The 19,273-nt window shown below is 31.6% G+C and overlaps 1 protein-coding gene across 1 annotated transcript; it reads right to left on the bottom strand.

Annotated features, from left to right (window-relative positions):
• Positions 1-12,105: 12,105 nt before the first annotated feature.
• On the bottom strand, positions 12,106-18,215 carry LOC139483255 (uncharacterized). The gene is made up of 2 exons (XM_071267284.1): positions 17,537-18,215; positions 12,106-12,488 (listed from the first exon to the last, which is right to left on the bottom strand). The coding sequence occupies exons 1-2, from the start codon at positions 18,177-18,179 to the stop codon at positions 12,106-12,108; spliced, it is 1,026 nt and encodes a 341-aa protein (XP_071123385.1). The 5' UTR covers positions 18,180-18,215.
• Positions 18,216-19,273: the final 1,058 nt, after the last annotated feature.

The following is a 19,273-nucleotide window of genomic DNA, read 5'->3' as shown; positions in this document are numbered from 1 at the left end:
TATCTATAACGTAACGTTCTGAACATGCATGAAATATTTGCCACTGGACGTTAAGTAAGCAACCAAAATTAAAATGCGGGACTACAATGACGGTTTCTTTTACACCTATCATCGATTGAAATTTGAAAAATAAAATTCCAAATAGGCAACAAAAAACTAAATAAAGTTTTGAAGTAAATCATAGATTGCATGTTTATCAAGGAAAATAATGACCTCACACAGGTCATTATTTTATGCCTTGGAGCATATATCATTGAACGATGGTATCGTCCGGGTTGATTCTGAAAAAGAATGACCTGTCGTTCTGAAAGAAAATTACTCTATATAGGTATATAACTTCAAGGAAACCAGGTATATCCTGAATTGTACATGTATCACCTTTCTACATGCCAATTTTCAACCAATGTTTAAAGTCTTATATGAAATTTCTGATCTTGAAAACACAGGTACTACCAAAATAACTCCCTATTTTCTGGAAATCTTAAATTAGTGTACTATGTAGCGCATTAATCCTGAATTTTTAACGCAAACTCATAGACAAGTGAATTTTGACTCAAAATGGTCTAAATATATTTCCCTTTCACCAGAAGTTTCATTTTTGCATATTTGTTGGTTAGTTTAAGTAAACAATAACATCAAAAGTACTATTTTGTGTCAGAGTTCAATATACTGCCGAGACCGCACTGTTTTACCTCATCACAATTATGTAGAAATAGTGGTGAGCAACAGTGATCAACAGTTTTTACACTTGTTTTAACTGGTCGGCAGATATCCAAACTCAAACACCTGATTTTCGTTTTGAAGATCGTCTTCATGACTGTTTTCATATTCATTTTCAAAATCCTGTAGCATTTCTTCAATTTTAGCAAACAAGTTCATTCTCCTAGAAGATACATACTTTCCGTCAGATTTACCGTTGTCCCATTGAAAAGTCGCCGGTTGAAATTTTAACATTGCAAAATCTGGTCAAAGGGACGTAATTCGTACAAAACGTCGCAATATTTCGCGGAATTGACCTTAATCTAAAGATCTGTATACTTTTTGGTGACAACTCAAAATTTTATTTTTGAGTTATTGAGTATTTTGTAAAAAAGGGGAGTTTTTTTTACATGTCACGCCGTATCTCAAAAACAATTTATGATTATTGCTTGAAACTGTACACGCTTCTTTGTTACATGTATATTAATCTAAAGATCTGTATACTTTTTGGTTTAATTCAAAATTTTATTTTAGTGATATTTAGTTTGCAAAAAAAAACAGGGGGGGGTCACATGTCCCGCCGTGTCTCAAAAACAATAAATGGTTATTGCTTAAAACTTTCTCAGAAACTATTTATGATTATTGCATAATCTTCCACACAAGACTTTGGGCGTATCATGCGCTCATGGCACAGCTGTTTATTATATTGACACATCTGTTGCAGTGAAAAAAAATTCACCGCCGATTAAAATAATCCCAGAAGCAATGGTCAATCGGTACATGGTGATCTGAACAAATACATCTATTTTATTCCTAGAGTATTCCGTTACCTTTTAAAATTGATGTGCATATTTGTGTCTAGTGTTAGTGTATTATAATCGTGTTTGTTTGTAGTTCACACACCAAACAGTAAGTTATCGAGAGCCACAAAAAATGACTAGTGTAAAACCATTCAAAAGGGAAAACCATTGCAACGGTCTTATCTATATAACAACTCAAGAAACGAGAAATATTAATGAACCACATCAACAAACGACCACCATGTTTGTCGTTGTTTTATAAAAAAAAGGGGGGGGACACATCTTCTCAATGTGTTTTTGCTCTAGTTCTAATTTATTTATTAACATAAAAAAAAACTTCGTATACTATAGTGTCAATAACATGAAGACTAATAATTTTTTATAGTTCTAACATCCTTTTAAGTTTGAATAATCAGCCAAGAATTCCATTATTTCTTTTTTATTACATCATTGACCGTGTGTAAACTTTACAGTTCTTATTTCTCCTCTGTTCTTTATAGCATTTGAACAAAACTTTCCCAAAAATATCTTTATTGGTGGCCATATATCATTGTATAACTAAATCTTAATTATGGATATTTTTTGTCGATAATTTACGTAGATAAAGATATTCTTTTCATTTTTTTACATGTTGCGATCGAAGGTATGTATCACTAATCTCTGGCAATCAGACATGAATATGATAAGCGACATTCGTGGAGCATACCCAGGGTATGCTTCCATAGAAAAAAAATCTCAATTAACATGAGAGTTTCGAGAAATTGTCCAAAATGTGTACATTTTTGATTTTTTTAAATCCCCCCTTTTGACCTTTGACCGTAGTTTTCAAAAATCTGCATCACTTTGGCACTCTACGACATGCCTGAATCAAAGGATATTATATTAATTTATAAAATAAGACCACAGTTAGCCGTGAGGTGTTTCGGTCCATTAAATTTTCAAATTTACTTTATTTGTCACCGTACTAAAACATGATAAACTACATAAAATATCCCATAAGCTATATAAGATATCTTATAAACTAAATAATATATCTCATAAACTATAAAAGATATATTATAAACTATATAAGATATCTCATAAAGTATATTAGATGTCTTATAAAGTTTATTATGTATCTTGAAGTTAGAATAAATAGTAAAACGGCTTGCCATACCGAAAGATGAAACGGTATTATGTCATCCAAAAGGGTAAAATCCTGCACCATTAGTTACATTATTGTTTAGTTACGTAACAAATGCTTATCATTGTATGGTTGGTTTGTTGGTATTGATTAAACATAAGTATTGTAATATATGAGTAAATTGCGATGTTATGAATACGTTAAAAGACAGTAATCCAATAACTAATTTGCTAGTTTATTCTCCATATACAATAGTTCATATTACTACTTATAATTAGACACACGTGGGTTTTATTTTTTAAGTGATGAAAGAGACTGGACCATATAATTTCTTTCATTGAACAGTAAATATCAGGTATGGCTGATGAGATTTGGTGCATTTGAACATCTTAAAATGAGTCTGACATTTAGTTACAGGACTTTCTAAAAAGCTGTCAACTCCTTCGCTCTATCACAATTTACGGTAATATCTGTGCATGTGGCTGTTGATTTAGTATTGGAAATGTGGTATATTTAGATATTTATTGATATCAAATGGATGTCTTAGACTTGGAACATGAACTTTGGTATAAATAATAATTAAGATGAACGTTTCTGAATTTTAAACTGGCTGTTTAGTGTTTAGTTGTCAGTGTGTTTTTGTTGAGTGTAATTTTCTAGTTTTCTCAGCTGGTGATTGACTTGCGATTTTGATTGCTAGTTCTGTAGTATATAATATATTAAGATATATAAATGAATGTTTAGGTATGTTGATTAAGAGTAATGTTATGAAAGGATTTAGGACACTTTTAGAAATAATTAAAAATTGAAATAAAATAGAGCTTATAAAAACAAAAATTATATATTTCTAATTTATTAAGTCAGTTAAAAAGAATATAAATGTCAAATAACTTATTGGCATCAGAAAATATAACAAGAAGAAAATACAAAGAAAAGAGTTCATCAATCATAAGAAACATACATTATGTAAGATGCAAGATAAGCAAAAATAGTACAAGTCAAGAACCTCATTAGTTATTTGGCACGCGTTTAGAAGGTTATTAGATCGTCGGACAGATGTATGTCGAATTGATACTACATCCAAGGTTATAACCATATTCACAGAATTTGTAGATACTACAGCATCATGAATATTCAGTAATACATTTAGGCACACAACAATGCTATTAATAACCAATCAAAAAGTTTAGATACGAAGATTGACGTACACAAGATATTAATTAAAATTTAACATCTTTAATTATCAATTATTATAAAGATCAGAAATAGAAATTCTTCCAAAAATATTATTTTATTTAATTTGAGAAATAAAAGTCCAAATGCTTTTCAAAAACAAATAAATACATTTTGCATATTATGAAGCAATAAATGTTTTGGCAACACTTTCCATCGTTTGCAAAAGAGGCTCAATCTTGTCTGGGGAACAGGAATGTCGGGTAATGAATAGTGACTATAAAAGCAAATATAAGTCTACTGCCCGTACATTACATTACAATCCTTGTTCCAACCAGCAAATTGAGTTGTCTTATTTATTTCATTAAAAAGGGTAAGAAGGCGCGAGTCCCACTCTCGCTGCCAAGCCAGTCCACAACAACGACATGTATTCCCCAGATGTCCAGACATCTTTCTACCTACAAGAACCGTAGAAGAACTGAGCAAACGAAAGGAAGCAAATCAACACCATGTTGTTCAATTTAGAATCCACCAAAGACAACCATAATACCATCTTAACAAGTGACCTCCCTGGGAAGTTAACATTACAACAAAAAAACATAAAACATAACAACATTAACAAGAGATTTCCATGTTCAGTTTCCTCCACCAACAAAAAAAAACCATAAAATCCCCGTCACAACAATTGACGGAGAAAAACTCCGTCACAACAACTGGCGGAGGACCCAAACCTTCTTTATGAGGACAAAGAAAGAGACGATTCAAACGATCTTACCAGTTGGAGACAGAAAATTATCAATCAGGAGGAAACAAACAGTACCCTAAGCCAATTCATAAATATCTACCTATGTGATGTTACGAACGATACCATACCGGTCAATCGCCACTTGAAAAATAGCTACTATAGAACCTCAATTTAGTGAGCCCGAATCTCAAAACGATCCATGACGATTCGTCCAATTCTTACAGAAACAGATACAATTAGTTACTTATGCACAATTGTGTGACAACCCGAAGGACCAAACAAGAACAGACTGTTAAACCACATACGAACAATAGTAATGTTTTCTAACAATAGTTCCAATATTATCTATGGACAGTAATTTTATTTTCAACGCGTATTATGTGGTATTCACATTGTATGGTAAGACTGTTGCTTTTACTATCTTTCTCTCTCTCTACTGAAACCATATATAGTAAAAAAAAAATGAATTTTAAAAATTAATTAATTAATAAATTATTTGTATAAAAAAGATTAAATTTGAATACTTCTAAACGAAAAATAAAGTGACATTTCATTCAATTCGCATACAAATGTATTTTATAACAATTTTAACTAAATTTGATTAACTAACTACTTGATTGCTCTCATTATTTATATCTGACATTAAATTATAACATTATATTCTTAAAAATCGATTGCTTAGTCTTTACCAAAATAAAAATCTGAAGTAACAGATATTTTTAGTATTCGCAAAGTATGAAGTCATAGGTAAAAATAAACATGAACATGAACAATTACTTAAGGAGATATGGTTCAAATAAAAGGTATCTTGAACGAGGTCCTTTTTAAACATCAAAATGAGTGCAGTTGATCGTAATATTAGGTTTCAAATATTTGGTTCCCCATTATAAACAATGAGGGAAGATATTTCTTATCGAGGGAAAATGTCGACGAGACAAAATCCCAACTAAAGAGCAAAAATAAGAGCCCCAGGCCACTTGCTCAAAGGTACTAGTCTACTCGGGTAGGCAAAATAAATGATTAAATCACTCTAAAAATGATGCTTACATGATTGCAGCATATCCTTTTTGTTTTTGTTGTAGTTGTTCAAATAAAAGACTATTATTAAAAACTAAGTCGACAAGGATATATATATATATAAATATATTAAAGATAAGATATATTCATAACAAAAATAGAGAGTAAAATGAAACTAAATAAATTTATAACAGAGATCATTATTATAGTAAATATTTGTCAGACAATTGAACATGCGTTAATACCTTGTTAATAAGTAAGAAATGTAAGATGGTCAGAGATATGAACATATGTTTTGATAGTTAATCATCACTATACATTTATTTTTGGCACGCGAGAGCAGTCATAAATATTTTTTTTTCTAAACTGGCAGTTTGCCTTCAGAAACAGGTTGAGATTTCTGAACAATCTGTCATATAGATATACATGTATAACTAATTTAACTTTCATAACAAACCAGAATAATAATAACTTACATATTATTGATAAAGATTATAATACAATTCTAATACACATAAAGGAGGGTAGAAAAATTAAAGAATTAAAAATAACAAAAATAAAATCAAAAGCAATTAAGTAAATAAAAAAAAAAAAAAAAAAAAAAAATATGTAAAAATTATAAAAATCTGGTGGAATTCATACAATCAAGTCCGATCTTCGTGTATAAATACAAAATAAGTAAAAACAGAATCAATAAAAAATATAACAATCAGGTTAAATTTGAATCAATATAAATTAAATGACAAAGAAAGAGAGAGAGAGAGAATATGTTATTTTATTCACTTGCATATTGAGTACATAAGACACAGATCTCCATATGACTTATTTTCGAGTGTTGGAGTACATCCAAAGACAGATCTCCAATATTTTCGCAGGTGGACCTTTGTACCACAGAAGAGGATCGGCATAATAATATTAATATTTTTCATTGTGCATGCATTGTATATTTTTGTGTATGTATGTGTATTTGTGTTTCATTTATTGCAAAAACAATTCATAGGAAAAGTTATATCAATCACAGATAATAAGATTCAAAAAAATAAATTCAAAACAATCATATATATATAAAAAAAAAAATGAAATCAGGAGATTTCAAACTTAACAAGGGGGTAATGTTATGAAAGGATTTAGGACGTTTTTAGAAATAATTAGAAATTGAAATAAAATAGATCTTATTTAAACAAAAATATAGGTTTATAGGTTATTAATATAGTTCCAAGTAAAAGATAATATAAATGTCAAATGATTCGTTGATATAGGAAAATAAAGTAAAAAGAAAACACATAAAGAAGATAGCGAATAACAAGCATTATCTTCGTGTTAAGCAAAAATAGTACAAGTCAAGAACCTCATTAGTTATTTGGCACGCGTTTAGAAGGTTGCTAGGTCGACGGACAGATGTATATCGAATTGATACTACATCCAAGGTTATAACCATATTCACAGAATTTGTAGATACTACAGCATCATGAATATTCAGTAATACATTTAGGCACACAAGAATGCTATTAATAACCAATCAAAAAGTTTAGATACGAAGATTGACGTACACAAGATATTAATTAAAATTTAACAAATCTTTAATTATCAATTATTATAAAGATCAGAAATTGAAATTCTTCCAAAAATATTATTTTATTTAATTTGAGAAATAAAAGTCCAAATGCTTTTCAAAAACAAATACATACAATTTGCATATTATGAAGCAATAAATGTTTTGGCAACACATTCCAAGAAGCTCAATCTTGTCTGGGGAACAAGAATGTCGGGTAATGAATAGTGACTATAAAAGCAAATATAAGTCTACTGCCCGTACATTACATTACAATCCTTGTTCCAACCAGCATATTGAGTTGTCTTATTTATTTCATTAAAAAGGTAAGTTATATAATGTTACTTAAAGTAATTAAATGAAATTAATTAATTGCAAATTAATAGGAAATAATTCAATAAATATAATAAGTTTAATTCGAGCAATATTTGAGATAGAAATGCATGTATTATTGTCAATTGATAATGTTATCTATTATTAATCTGTATGATTTATGCCCTGTAATATTTTACGATCAAAAAGAAAAGAAACATTACATTACAATCCTTGTTCCAACCAGCATATTGAGTTGTCTTATTTATTTCATTAAAAAGGGTAAGAAGGCGCGAGTCCCACCCTCGCTGCCAAGCCAGTCCACAACAACGACATGTAGTCCCCAGATGTCCAGACATCATTCTACCTACAAGAACCGTAGGAGAACTGAGCAAACGAGAGAAGGCAAATCAACATCATGTCTTCCAATTTAGAAACCACCGAAGACAACCGTAATACCATCTTAACAAGTGACCTCCCTGGGAAGTTAACATTACAACAAAAAACCATAAAATCCCCGTCACAACAGTAACATGATTTCGAGTGATGAAGACAATAACAATCAAAACCAATGAGTATAATATTGTAAACAACAATAAATTTTTAGTTCAGTGAAAATGAAGATGTTCTACTTTAAAAGCTTGCGTTATAAACCAATGCTTCTAAACTTTTGTTCACTTTACTTATTAAAAATTAAAACATTTACTATAACACGACTCTGGAGGTGTGCCTCTCTTGAGGTGTGCCTAGATTGGCAGAAGTTTTACAATTCAGATAATGCGTTTTTGTAAATATTGTGCAGGAACATTGTTTAGCAAAGCAAATCATTCATACTACAGAAATACAAAGCAAGTTAACACGTATTAATAATTGATATTTCAATATTGAAATAAGTGTGCAATACATGCATTGTAAAATGAACATAAATTAATGACAGTTGATCGGAACTAAAATACACATAGTTAATTTTCCGACATGTAATGTCTTATCCTGAGACTAGAAAATCTGTTTTTCTTTTTCTCATTTAAGACTGAGGCAGGAACATTAAGACTTTTGATGTTTCTACGCTTTAAACTAGTATTCCCCATTCTCAATTGAAAGTTCGACTGCACAATCTCATTAAACAGAGCTTTTTCTATAAAAATGGAATTCGTAGGTGCATATTTCTTGTTTTGTGTTAAAATAATTCTTATTTTGTGAAGAACCACACTGAAACGACCTGAAAATATGAAGATGATATTATCAAAATGCTGGACTTTTTGATTAACAATATATTTGTTGAGTTTGGAGGATTGATACTTCAACAGTCGACAGTCGGTATTCCAATGGGTACTAATTCTGCAACCCTACTGGCCGATTTTTTTTATGTATAATTCGTATGAAGCAGAATCATTCAAAAACTTCTAAAAGACAAAAAGAAAAAGCACCTTGCGAAATTCTTTAATTTTACTTTCAGATATATTAATGATGTTATTGCACTTAATAACCCATATTTCAGGCAATACTTGCATATATCCCAGTGAACTTAATATAATTAAGAATACTACTGATACTAGAATGACTGTTTCTTATATCGCAGTCCAACTAGGCCACGATCGCACTACGATCTTTGAAAAATGCAAATTTTGACGTTAGTAGTGCGATCGTGCAGATCGCAGTAAGGTCGTATCACGGTCGTGGTGAGGTCTTCAAGATCGTGATGAGCGTGGCCAACTTTGAACATGTTCAAAACAATCGTGGTGCAGTCGTGGCGATATCAGATCGTAGAAGAAGCGTGGCGAGAGCGCACTAAGTTCGTGGTAAGATCGCAAAGGTCGCTGTACCATCGTAGCGAGAGCGTATCGAAAGCGTGATTATATTCGGAGAGACTGCGCTACGATCTTACAACGACGTTATTACGACCTCAATCCGACCATCATGTTCTCACCGCGACCCAACTACGTTCCCTCTACGACTATACCACGTTTATACCACGCTGCTCAAGACTATAGTACGATTCTAGCACACCCATGCCGTCCTCATCACGCTGTTCTTACGACCTGACTACGTTCATACTACGACCATCATTCTCATTGTCATTTTATTATAAAATATACTAAATATTAAATCTATCCAGGTTTTGTTTGTGTGTATGTAATTCGGACCTCTTGTCAATTTTCTCTACCTTTAGCACAAACGCAGTAATACACAAAAACGGCTGTTCCGCGTTACGACCAACTTATGTATACTGCCAGATATTCTCAATTTTCGACATCAAAATCCCAAGTTTACGAAGGCAAAGATTCAGACACAATATATTTATTTCTATTCTACAGCAGAATAAACAAATCAATCCATTTCAATTTATTTTTCGAATATAAATGCCCAACCCATGGTTAAATGAAAACAAATCTACGGCTGCCATGAATTATTTCTTAAATGACGTTATTGACGAGAACGTAGTACGATCGTAGTATGAGCGTAGTATATTATTATCGTAGTAAGAACGTGCTATAATTGCAGTAGAAGCTTAGTACGGTCGTGTTGCAATCGGATAACTCGTGGTATAGTCGTATTGAGAACGCGATGAGCGTAGTAAGATCATGATAATCGTAGAAAAAGCTTGGTGAAAACGTGGTACAATCGTAGCGGGATCGTTGTAGAAGAGTAATGAGGACGTAGTATCATCGTGAAAACAACGAAAATTAACATTTCCATGCCGTTCATACCTCGACCTCACCACGATCTGAATTTATTTTAGATCGCGGTGAGCGTGGTGTGATCGTGGACTAGTGGGACTGGGGCTTTTAATTACCTTGATTTTTCCTCAATATTGACACAGATGGACGACTTCAAAGTAAAATTTATGACAAACGTTGCCTTTATTAAGCAAATTATTTCAGCCTTTCATAAAACAACAAATCAGAATATATATGTGATACGTTATTATGTCAAGATGGTGAGTATATCGACTAATACTTATAGCTCTGCACCGTATATATATACTATTTAGAGAGTGGTAGTCAATTATGACTTAAAATGTCCAGTTTGAATAATTCTAAATTAATACACACATGAAAAATGTATTATCTGCAGTTACACGTCTGTTCAGGTTATTCAGTGTTAAATGAACACAACTAGAGTAAGATGCAGTTTTATGCTCAAGGGCGGTCGCATATGCCTTGGTCACACATTCACAGATTTGACGTTGAGTTAAGCCCCAGTCAGACTGTCACGTTTCGACAGCTAGGTTTTAGTACGTTTGAAGTGCTACGTTCATGTATTTTTTTGTCAAGTTTTAATGGTCCGTACGTTTTACTAGGTTATGCCAAGTTTTGATACGTATTGTTACGTTTTGTTAGGTTTTTCGATAAATACACGGGACAGGTTTTGCTCAGTTTTAATACGTTTTATTACGTATAACCTACGTTGTACTACGTTTCAGTACGTATTACAAGGGGTCAGTACGTTTCTAATTCGGTTCACAACGGTTAAAAAACGTTTTCGCACGTTTTCTTGCGGTTTTGTACGTTTATTCTACGCAGTATTACGTGTCACTACGATGTGATCATTGACCTATGAAACGTCATTAATTAATAAAATTCAGAAAAAACAGAGACACAGAAAGGGAGCAAAGTAACTCAAGAAAAGCTAGTAGATTTAAGGGCATACGATACAGTTTTGATCCATTTATGTGTCATTTTTTGTTGTACAGCCACTTCCTGCATAACAGTTTTAATTTCATTTTTTTTATATGAGAATATAACGCATATTGTGTTTGCAAATCAACCGGATCGTTGGTAAATCTCTTGATCGGTTGATTTGCAAACGCATCAGTGACACTCAAATCAAAAATATTTATAAACCCAAACAAGTACAAAGTTGAAGAGTATTGAGGATCCAAATTTCCAAAAACTCAGGAGTGGATCCAATTCTTACCCTCCAACACTCCAACCAACCCTCCCCACTGGCCTGCATATGTCACTAAGAAATAACATCGATTATAGTCTGCAGGGTTAAAATAAACCATCCACGACACAAGTGTATAGGTATTATGCTTTGTGTGAACAATAATCTACACAGACTCTTGCGTTAAACATGTCAAAGCAAACTCAATTCTCGATAATACATATCATATACTTGTTATGAGTTAATGATAAATGTAATTGCATCAACCTAATGAATCAAATAATGGCAGACGTTTGTGTTTCACTCACAATAGAAACATCTCAGCATTAGTTTTAGACACACACAAACACAGAAATAAATAGATATAAAAATCACATATTTGACAAATGCTTTAAAAGATTGAAAAGTTAAGCAATTTAAAACAGAGAAACACAATAAACTTTAATGTAACCCTTTACCTGACATGAACCTTCTATATAATCATATAAATGAGTATGGATTTTAATCACTCATAATATGAAAACCAAACATCATTTTCAGATCGAACTCAGCAATGAGGGGGAGAAACCAAAGAGACATGCAAAAGTATACATGTAGGTCAGAAACAAACTGACAAGTTCATGGCAAACGAATATGACGAACAGACAATTAAATGTAAGGTGCAGTGAACAAACCACAACATAGAAAAATAAAGACTGAACAACGTTATGTAATATATGCATTATTATATAATTCTTCTTATAAATGTTATCGTGGTATTTCTTTTATAACTTTAAAAGCAGCATTTGTAAATTGTCTATCGCTGTAACTGCAGAATTGAAATACCGGATTCGTAACTATTATAAACATAGGAGGCTACACTTATAGCTTTGACCAATATAGTGTCGCCAACTTCCATCTGCGTAACAATTATGGTCGATCCAGTGCTATAATAACTTTTAAAAGAACTAAAAGTTTCGGCTATATAGTTTTTGTTTTTGAAAACAATAAAACGCGAAGTGTGTGGGTTTGTCGTGATAAAAATTGAAATCTGATAAATGCCTCGTTTTTCACACGTAAAAATACCGGAAGTTTGAAATGAGGTCACATTCTTTATTCCATTTTTCAATTCCACTGATTCGTATGTTACTATCTGTCCTGCGTTATAATTGCCTTCTATTGGTCTTGCAGTAATAAAAACTGAAATCAAAATATTAAATACATGTAAATATAGGCACACCTAATTTTGAATTTGTAATACATGTACCAACAGGCTATTTGAAGCTAACCTTGTATTTAGAATACGTTTATTAAGAATATGAAAAATTTCACCTCCTATACATTCCTATCGACCGCGTGGAGATTGTGTTCATGTATATTTCAATTGGGGTAAGTAGGCATGGTTTATCTTAATACACGGTTAGTAATGGTGTTACGTCCAATTATTGAAAAAAACATGCCGTTAAGGAAAAATCTGAAACGTTTTACCCGGACAACAAATGAAGAAATTAATAAGACAAAGAACAAGCTATAAAGTTTTTATTGTTGGTATTTGATTTTATATAGACGAAAGGAAGTAGGTTCTTAATATTGAAGACTTGATCACTCAAATAGACCACTGGTCTAAAAACTACATGTTGAGAAAGTCCTTAAGATAAATTCGTTACACAGTGTGCTAGTGACCTAATGCAATATAGTTGGTCAGTAAATACCAGCAAATTGTGTGACTTGCAGCAGTATAGGTAATTTGTGTAATAAATAGTATAGGTAATTTGTGTAACTAATAGTATAGGTAATTTGTGAAACTAATAGTAAAGGTAATTTGTGTAACTAATAGTATAGGTAATTTGTGTAACTAATAGTATAGGTAATTTGTGTAACTATTAGTATAGGTAATTTGTGTGTGTAACTAATAGTATGGGTAATTTGTGTAACTAGTACAATGTAGTAGTATAGGTTATTTGTGTAAATAGTAGTATAGTTAATTTGTGTAACTAATAGTATATGTAATTTGTGTAACTAATAGTATAGGTAATGTAACTAATAGTATAGGTAATTTGTGTAACTAATAGTATAGGTAATTTGTGTAACTAATAGTATAGGTAATTTGTGTAACTAAAAGTATAGGTAATTTGCGTAACTAATACTATAGGTAATTTGTGTAACTAATTGTATAGGTAATTTGTGTAACTAATAGTATAGGTAATTTGTGTAACTAATAGTATAGGTAATTTGTGAAACTAATAGTAAAGGTAATTTGTGTAACTAATAGTATAGGTAATTTGTGTAACTAATAGTATAGGTAATTTGTGTAACTATTAGTATAGGTAATTTGTGTGTGTAACTAATAGTATGGGTAATTTGTGTAACTAGTACAATGTAGTAGTATAGGTTATTTGTGTAAATAGTAGTATAGGTAATTTGTGTAACTAATAGTATATGTAATTTGTGTAACTAATAGTATAGGTAATGTAACTAATAGTATAGGTAATTTGTGTAACTAATAGTATAGGTAATTTGTGTAACTAATAGTATAGGTAATTTGTGTAACTAATAGTATAGGTAATTTGCGTAACTAATACTATGGGTAATTTGTGTAACTAATTGTATAGGTAATTTGTGTAACTAATAGTATAGGTATCAGTCTTGTATTACAACTCCAATTTCCGGTGCATGTCAAAACATGGAGGAAAACCAAATAGTGCATTTTTTCTGAATTTTTTTCTGAACTCTGAACTTTTCTGTTTGATTATAGGTTTATGCTGAATTGAAACATATATATATATATAGACTTTAAAAAAATTCTTGCATCTTTTAGGGGATTTCAATCTAGCAAGGTGGAAGGATATCCTGTTTACTGGAAGTGGTGCAGCCTAGTAAAAACAGCAAACAGAAAGTAGAAAAGAAATGTTTTGACTTCAGGGTTACGTAACTTTTTATTCTTCATGGCAAATCCCCTTTTTTTCCGATGGAATCACAATTTCACATTAGTACATACATGATATGAACATGAAATTTTTTTTATGAAGCATTTTTTATTTTTTTTTTTATTTCAAAGATCAGCTGTTTAACATGTAAGCCTATGGAGCAATCAATTACAAGACTGCAACCTGCATAGGGTAAATTTTTTTATATGTTCACTGCAATGAAGTAGCTCATGTGGACTTTTGTGTGCCCAGAATGATAAAACATCATGATTTAAGGACTTTTTAAGAGAAAAAAATCATGAGGTATCAAGTTACACTGAAAAAACTGAAATTATGTAATAATTATGCTTTTTCATACTAGACACCATTCAAAAGTATAAATAGATATCAAGCACAACAGTTTTAGGCAAATTGAGATTTTGATGGTATTACATACATGATTTTCAACTAAAAAGAACATATAAAGATTTTTTCCTCAATGAAATCTTCTTCTTGTGATGAAAATTCTAGTTGCACAGTTTTATTGAAAATTAGTGCAAAGTTGAAGAGACAGCTACATACAAAAGTGTTCTTTTTTCTGTGGGGGTATTATTATTATGGCTCAATTGTTGACATTTAGGTAGAATATGTATAAAATGAACTTTTGGTTAAAAAGTTTTCACAAAATGTACATTTTGCATGAGTCTATACTTCTTTTCCTATCTGAGGCACTGCATGGTTAATTGGAAATTCCATATTTGAGTTAAAAATTTGTTTAAAAAGTAGAATTTTTCTAAAACTATCCATCATGACAAGGATTTTTGTGATTAGGTGTGACAAGTTATCAAAATTCTTACCAAAAAACACCAACTTGAGTACGTATTCATTTTGTTTTTTCTTAAATTTTATTTCAAATTTTATATGCATTGGTGTGTCAAGTACAGGCTAAAACCATGATAAAGTAGGCATGTATAAAGACCAGTATAATCAAAAAAGAGAAAGGTAGGGTCTTTCTTGTGTCTAGGTAGTTGTATTGTAGCAAATTCTCCAATATGATAAAGTTTTGCATGGTTTTTCAATTTGACTTAAACAAGAGGCCTACTTGGGTAGATTAAATGGAAAAAAGGGGGAGGGGTTAACTATTGAATCTGGTTCAATCAAACAGAAGGAAAAAAATAAAAATAATAGATAAGAATACTCCTCTAGCTTCATAGTATCTAAATAATAAGAAAACATTTATAAAGATAGGCTAGAATGAGATTAACAGATCATTTGATAGACACGACTGATTTCCAAATTTTGCCTATTTTCAGAAAGGGGTATTGCTTTAATAGTGGGGTTATTTTTATTAATACAACCAAACAGTTCTTATAATTGCATTTTTTATGTTCAAATATGGCTACTAAATGAAACTTAGTAAATGATTTATTTTTTGAAGACATGTCATTATTGTTATAGGTACCAGTCTAGTATTACAACTCCAGTTTTCGGTGCGTGTCAAAACATGGAGGGAAACAAAATAGTGCATTTTTTTCTGTATCTTTTTCTGAACTCAATTTTTTCTGTTTGATTATAGGTTTATGCTGAATTGAAACACAAATAAAGACTTAAAAAAATTCTTGCATCTTTTGGGGGATATCAATCCAGGAAGGTGGAAGGATATCGGGTTTACTGGAAGTGGTGCGGCCTAGTAAAAACAGCAAACAGAAAGTAGAAAAAAAATGTTTTGACTTCAGGGTTAAGTTTCTTTTTATTCTTCGTGGCAAGACCCCCTTTTTTTCGATTACATCACAATTTCACATTAGTACATACATGATATGAACATGAATTTTTTTTTCTATGTTGCATTTTTCATTTTTTTTTATTTCAAAAATCAGCTGTTCAACATGAAGTAGTCAATTACAAGACTGCAACCTATAAGTAATTTCATTGTTCGTACTAAAACCTCACGTAATCGGTTAAACTTAATACATTAATTATGACGAGATTTTTTTATATATTGATTCAACTCGCCGTGAAGTGCAGTAATATATTTCTTTCTAGCGAGATGCCGCATTATTGAGTATCATAGATATAATAAAACTGATAATAGAGATACACGAAATATGATTATTTACGTTTGTTCTAAATTCAAATATGTTAATTGTTTTAAAGCCGAACTTTTTTGAATTATGCCGCAAAGTCAGTTGGAGACTATGATAAAATCACTCATTTAAACGGCCTCTGAAACAATAAAATCAGTAAACCTCAAACACTTTTTTTCCGTTTGTTTAATTGTAAATGAATAGAGGCATATGATCTGGACACTGTACTAAGCATGACATTGTGAATACTTCGTTGAACTCACCAAGATGTTAATGTTATAATTGATTTTTCTAAGGAGTCATTGTGACATGTTTATGGTTAGAATATTTGTCCTTGCTCTGACTATCATATTTTCCTGTGGCATATCATATTTGAAGCCATTCATTCCGGATGGCCCGCTTTACTTTGCATTCTGAATTTATTGTAATTGTTCTTGATCTTAATATGGATGATTAAATATGGATAAGGTAAGATTAACAAATGAACTTTAATAGTAAAAAGCAGCAACCAACCTATTCGCTTGTAGTGAACTCTTTTTTGCGCTTAATTATCAAACTTTTCAATAGCAACTTTTTAAAGAGCCTGGTTACATGTTTTATTTACCGCTAAATATACTACATATTAGTGAAAGCCAAGATTAATACTTCATTTAAGGTTGTTTAAAGTCTTTCTCTTTAGTTACGGCCAAAGTTATGAAAACGCATAGCGAGAAGGCCTCGTTATACACAATGATTGTAGTAATGCATGTTCAAGGTTAGGGGAGGGTTGGGATCCCGCTGACATCATTAACCACGTCATGTTATGTATGCATGTGTCTGTCCCAAGTCAGGCGCCTGTAATTCAGTGGATGTCGTTTGTTGCTGTGTTACATTGTACATATTTGTTTTTTATACATGAATTAGGCCGTTAATTTTCTTGTTTGAATTATTTTACATTTGTCATTTTGGGCCTTTCCTAGCTGACTATGCGATATGGGCATTGGTCATTGTCGAAGGCTGTACGGTACCCTATAATTTCTAATTTCTGGGTCATTTGGTCTCTTGTGAAAAATTGTCTCATTTGATATCACACAGCATCTTCTGTTTTATATGTATCACTAAATATTCAGAAAATCAATAAATTATGATCATTAAGGAGATTCTTGAAACTTATAAGAAATCATGATTCAATTTTGTTATTCTTCTTAAGCTGTCAAAGGTGTAGTTTCCTAGATTAACATGCTTTTGATATAAAACGAAAATCTCATAATGAACATACCCCTGTCAGACAATTTCTTCAAATGTTTATCCAAATTGCTTTCTGTTAAATCTGCTTTGTTATAAAGAGCTATAACATCTTGCTTTCTTGCATTAGCGTCGTTGATCACTTCGTTCATTCTATGATTTGTCATTTTAATTTCTAGTTCATTACGGTCAGTTTTATTAAAAATGTCGGAAATATTTCGTAAATCTGTAACAGACTTTAGATTTTTTAACATCACAATCTCCTTGTTTATTTGGTTAGCTTTTGTGTCAACGTTGGTCAAGTTTTGTACAACCAGCATATATTCGTTCTTCATGATTTCAAAGTTTCCTATCACAGTTTCTAGTTCGCGTTGCAGTTTCTCAGTTTTGTTTTTGCATTCTAGGAGTCGATTATGGACCGATCCACTTTGATTTTGATTTTGGTATCTCGTTACTTCCTGTTGCAGTGTTAACAAAGCTTGACTTATTTGTGTTATAACCTGATCTTGCTTTCTTTGTGACCGTCTTTGTTCCATCAGCAAGTCCATAAGAATATCAAAATGTTTATCGGTAAGGGGTTGATCCTTTGTTGGCGAAATTTGAGTGACAGTATCCAACAAAAAAGCCTGGCAATGGACTGAATTCAGCAAGAGAAATACGAACACTTCGAAATTCATTTTGGACTCTTTCAACAGGAGAAATACAGATTTGAACTTCCTTTTTATACGATTTAATAGAATATGTTTTAGTAAGTTACTGATATGAACACCTTGACTAGTATAAAACTTAGTGACAGAAATATGTAGTGAATATAAGTGATAGATTGTATGTTATAATTCAGATATAGCCATAGTTCATAACAACCTTGATGTTAATATGTTTTCATTCCCTTTGCGGATGTCAGACAAACATTTTATTGCATTTCAAAAAAAATAGGAAACCAGTGCTTTGCTAAATGGATTTTTTTTTATTTTATGAAAAAAAAAAGGGGGGTTCTATTTTTTCTTTATTCGGGATACCACACAACCAAAAATCAAATTTAACGAACTGTAAACCCTTTGCATGGTTATTGCTGTAAAAATCTATCGAATCGAGGCTTAAAGGGATCATCGACTACTGTTCTTAAAATTTGTACATCCCGACCACAGGGTGTTTGTTACCTTTGTCGTGTCTTCAGTCAATATTTATTGACGGTAGTAGCAACAAGACTTTAACAGTATTTCACTTTTTTAGAACCGTTCACAGGCAGGTTTTAGAAAGCCGTTTGTCATCAATCGTTTACTTTATGTATATCTTTATTTGTGTCATTTTGTTAAAATATGGTTGATAAAAATGTAAATTTACGTCATCTATTGCCTGTTTATAACATTTCTACTAAGAAAAATCACTACTGAATTCTAAAATTGGCATAATCCATTAAGGACCAGGTTCTTTTAGTTGACCATGAATTCCCCGAATTATGTTGCTCAACCTTACGTGTTTTGTTGTATGTCTGTCCGATCTTTGTTTAATGTAATAACCATGCCCTTTGCTGTAGTTGACATATCGGCAATCATACCACATCGCCTTATTTTTCTATGGATTTATTCTTTGGTACGAACAACTTTAAACGTTTGTACTCGGTTATGGCTTAGGGTTAAAGGATTTGCCCGTACCGTAAATTTTGGTATTATATATATCGATTGACGAAATACCTTTACCAGTTCAAAGGGGCTCGTTATAATCCGAGTGGTCTAAGTCGTTGGCATAGTGTATCACTAGTCTGTTAATT

This window comes from Mytilus edulis, chromosome 7, assembly GCF_963676685.1.
Source record: "Mytilus edulis chromosome 7, xbMytEdul2.2, whole genome shotgun sequence".
In the NCBI taxonomy this organism is placed as follows: domain Eukaryota; kingdom Metazoa; phylum Mollusca; class Bivalvia; order Mytilida; family Mytilidae; genus Mytilus; species Mytilus edulis.
Note: the sequence above shows the minus strand (reverse complement) of the source record. Positions and strands in the feature narration are given on the sequence as shown.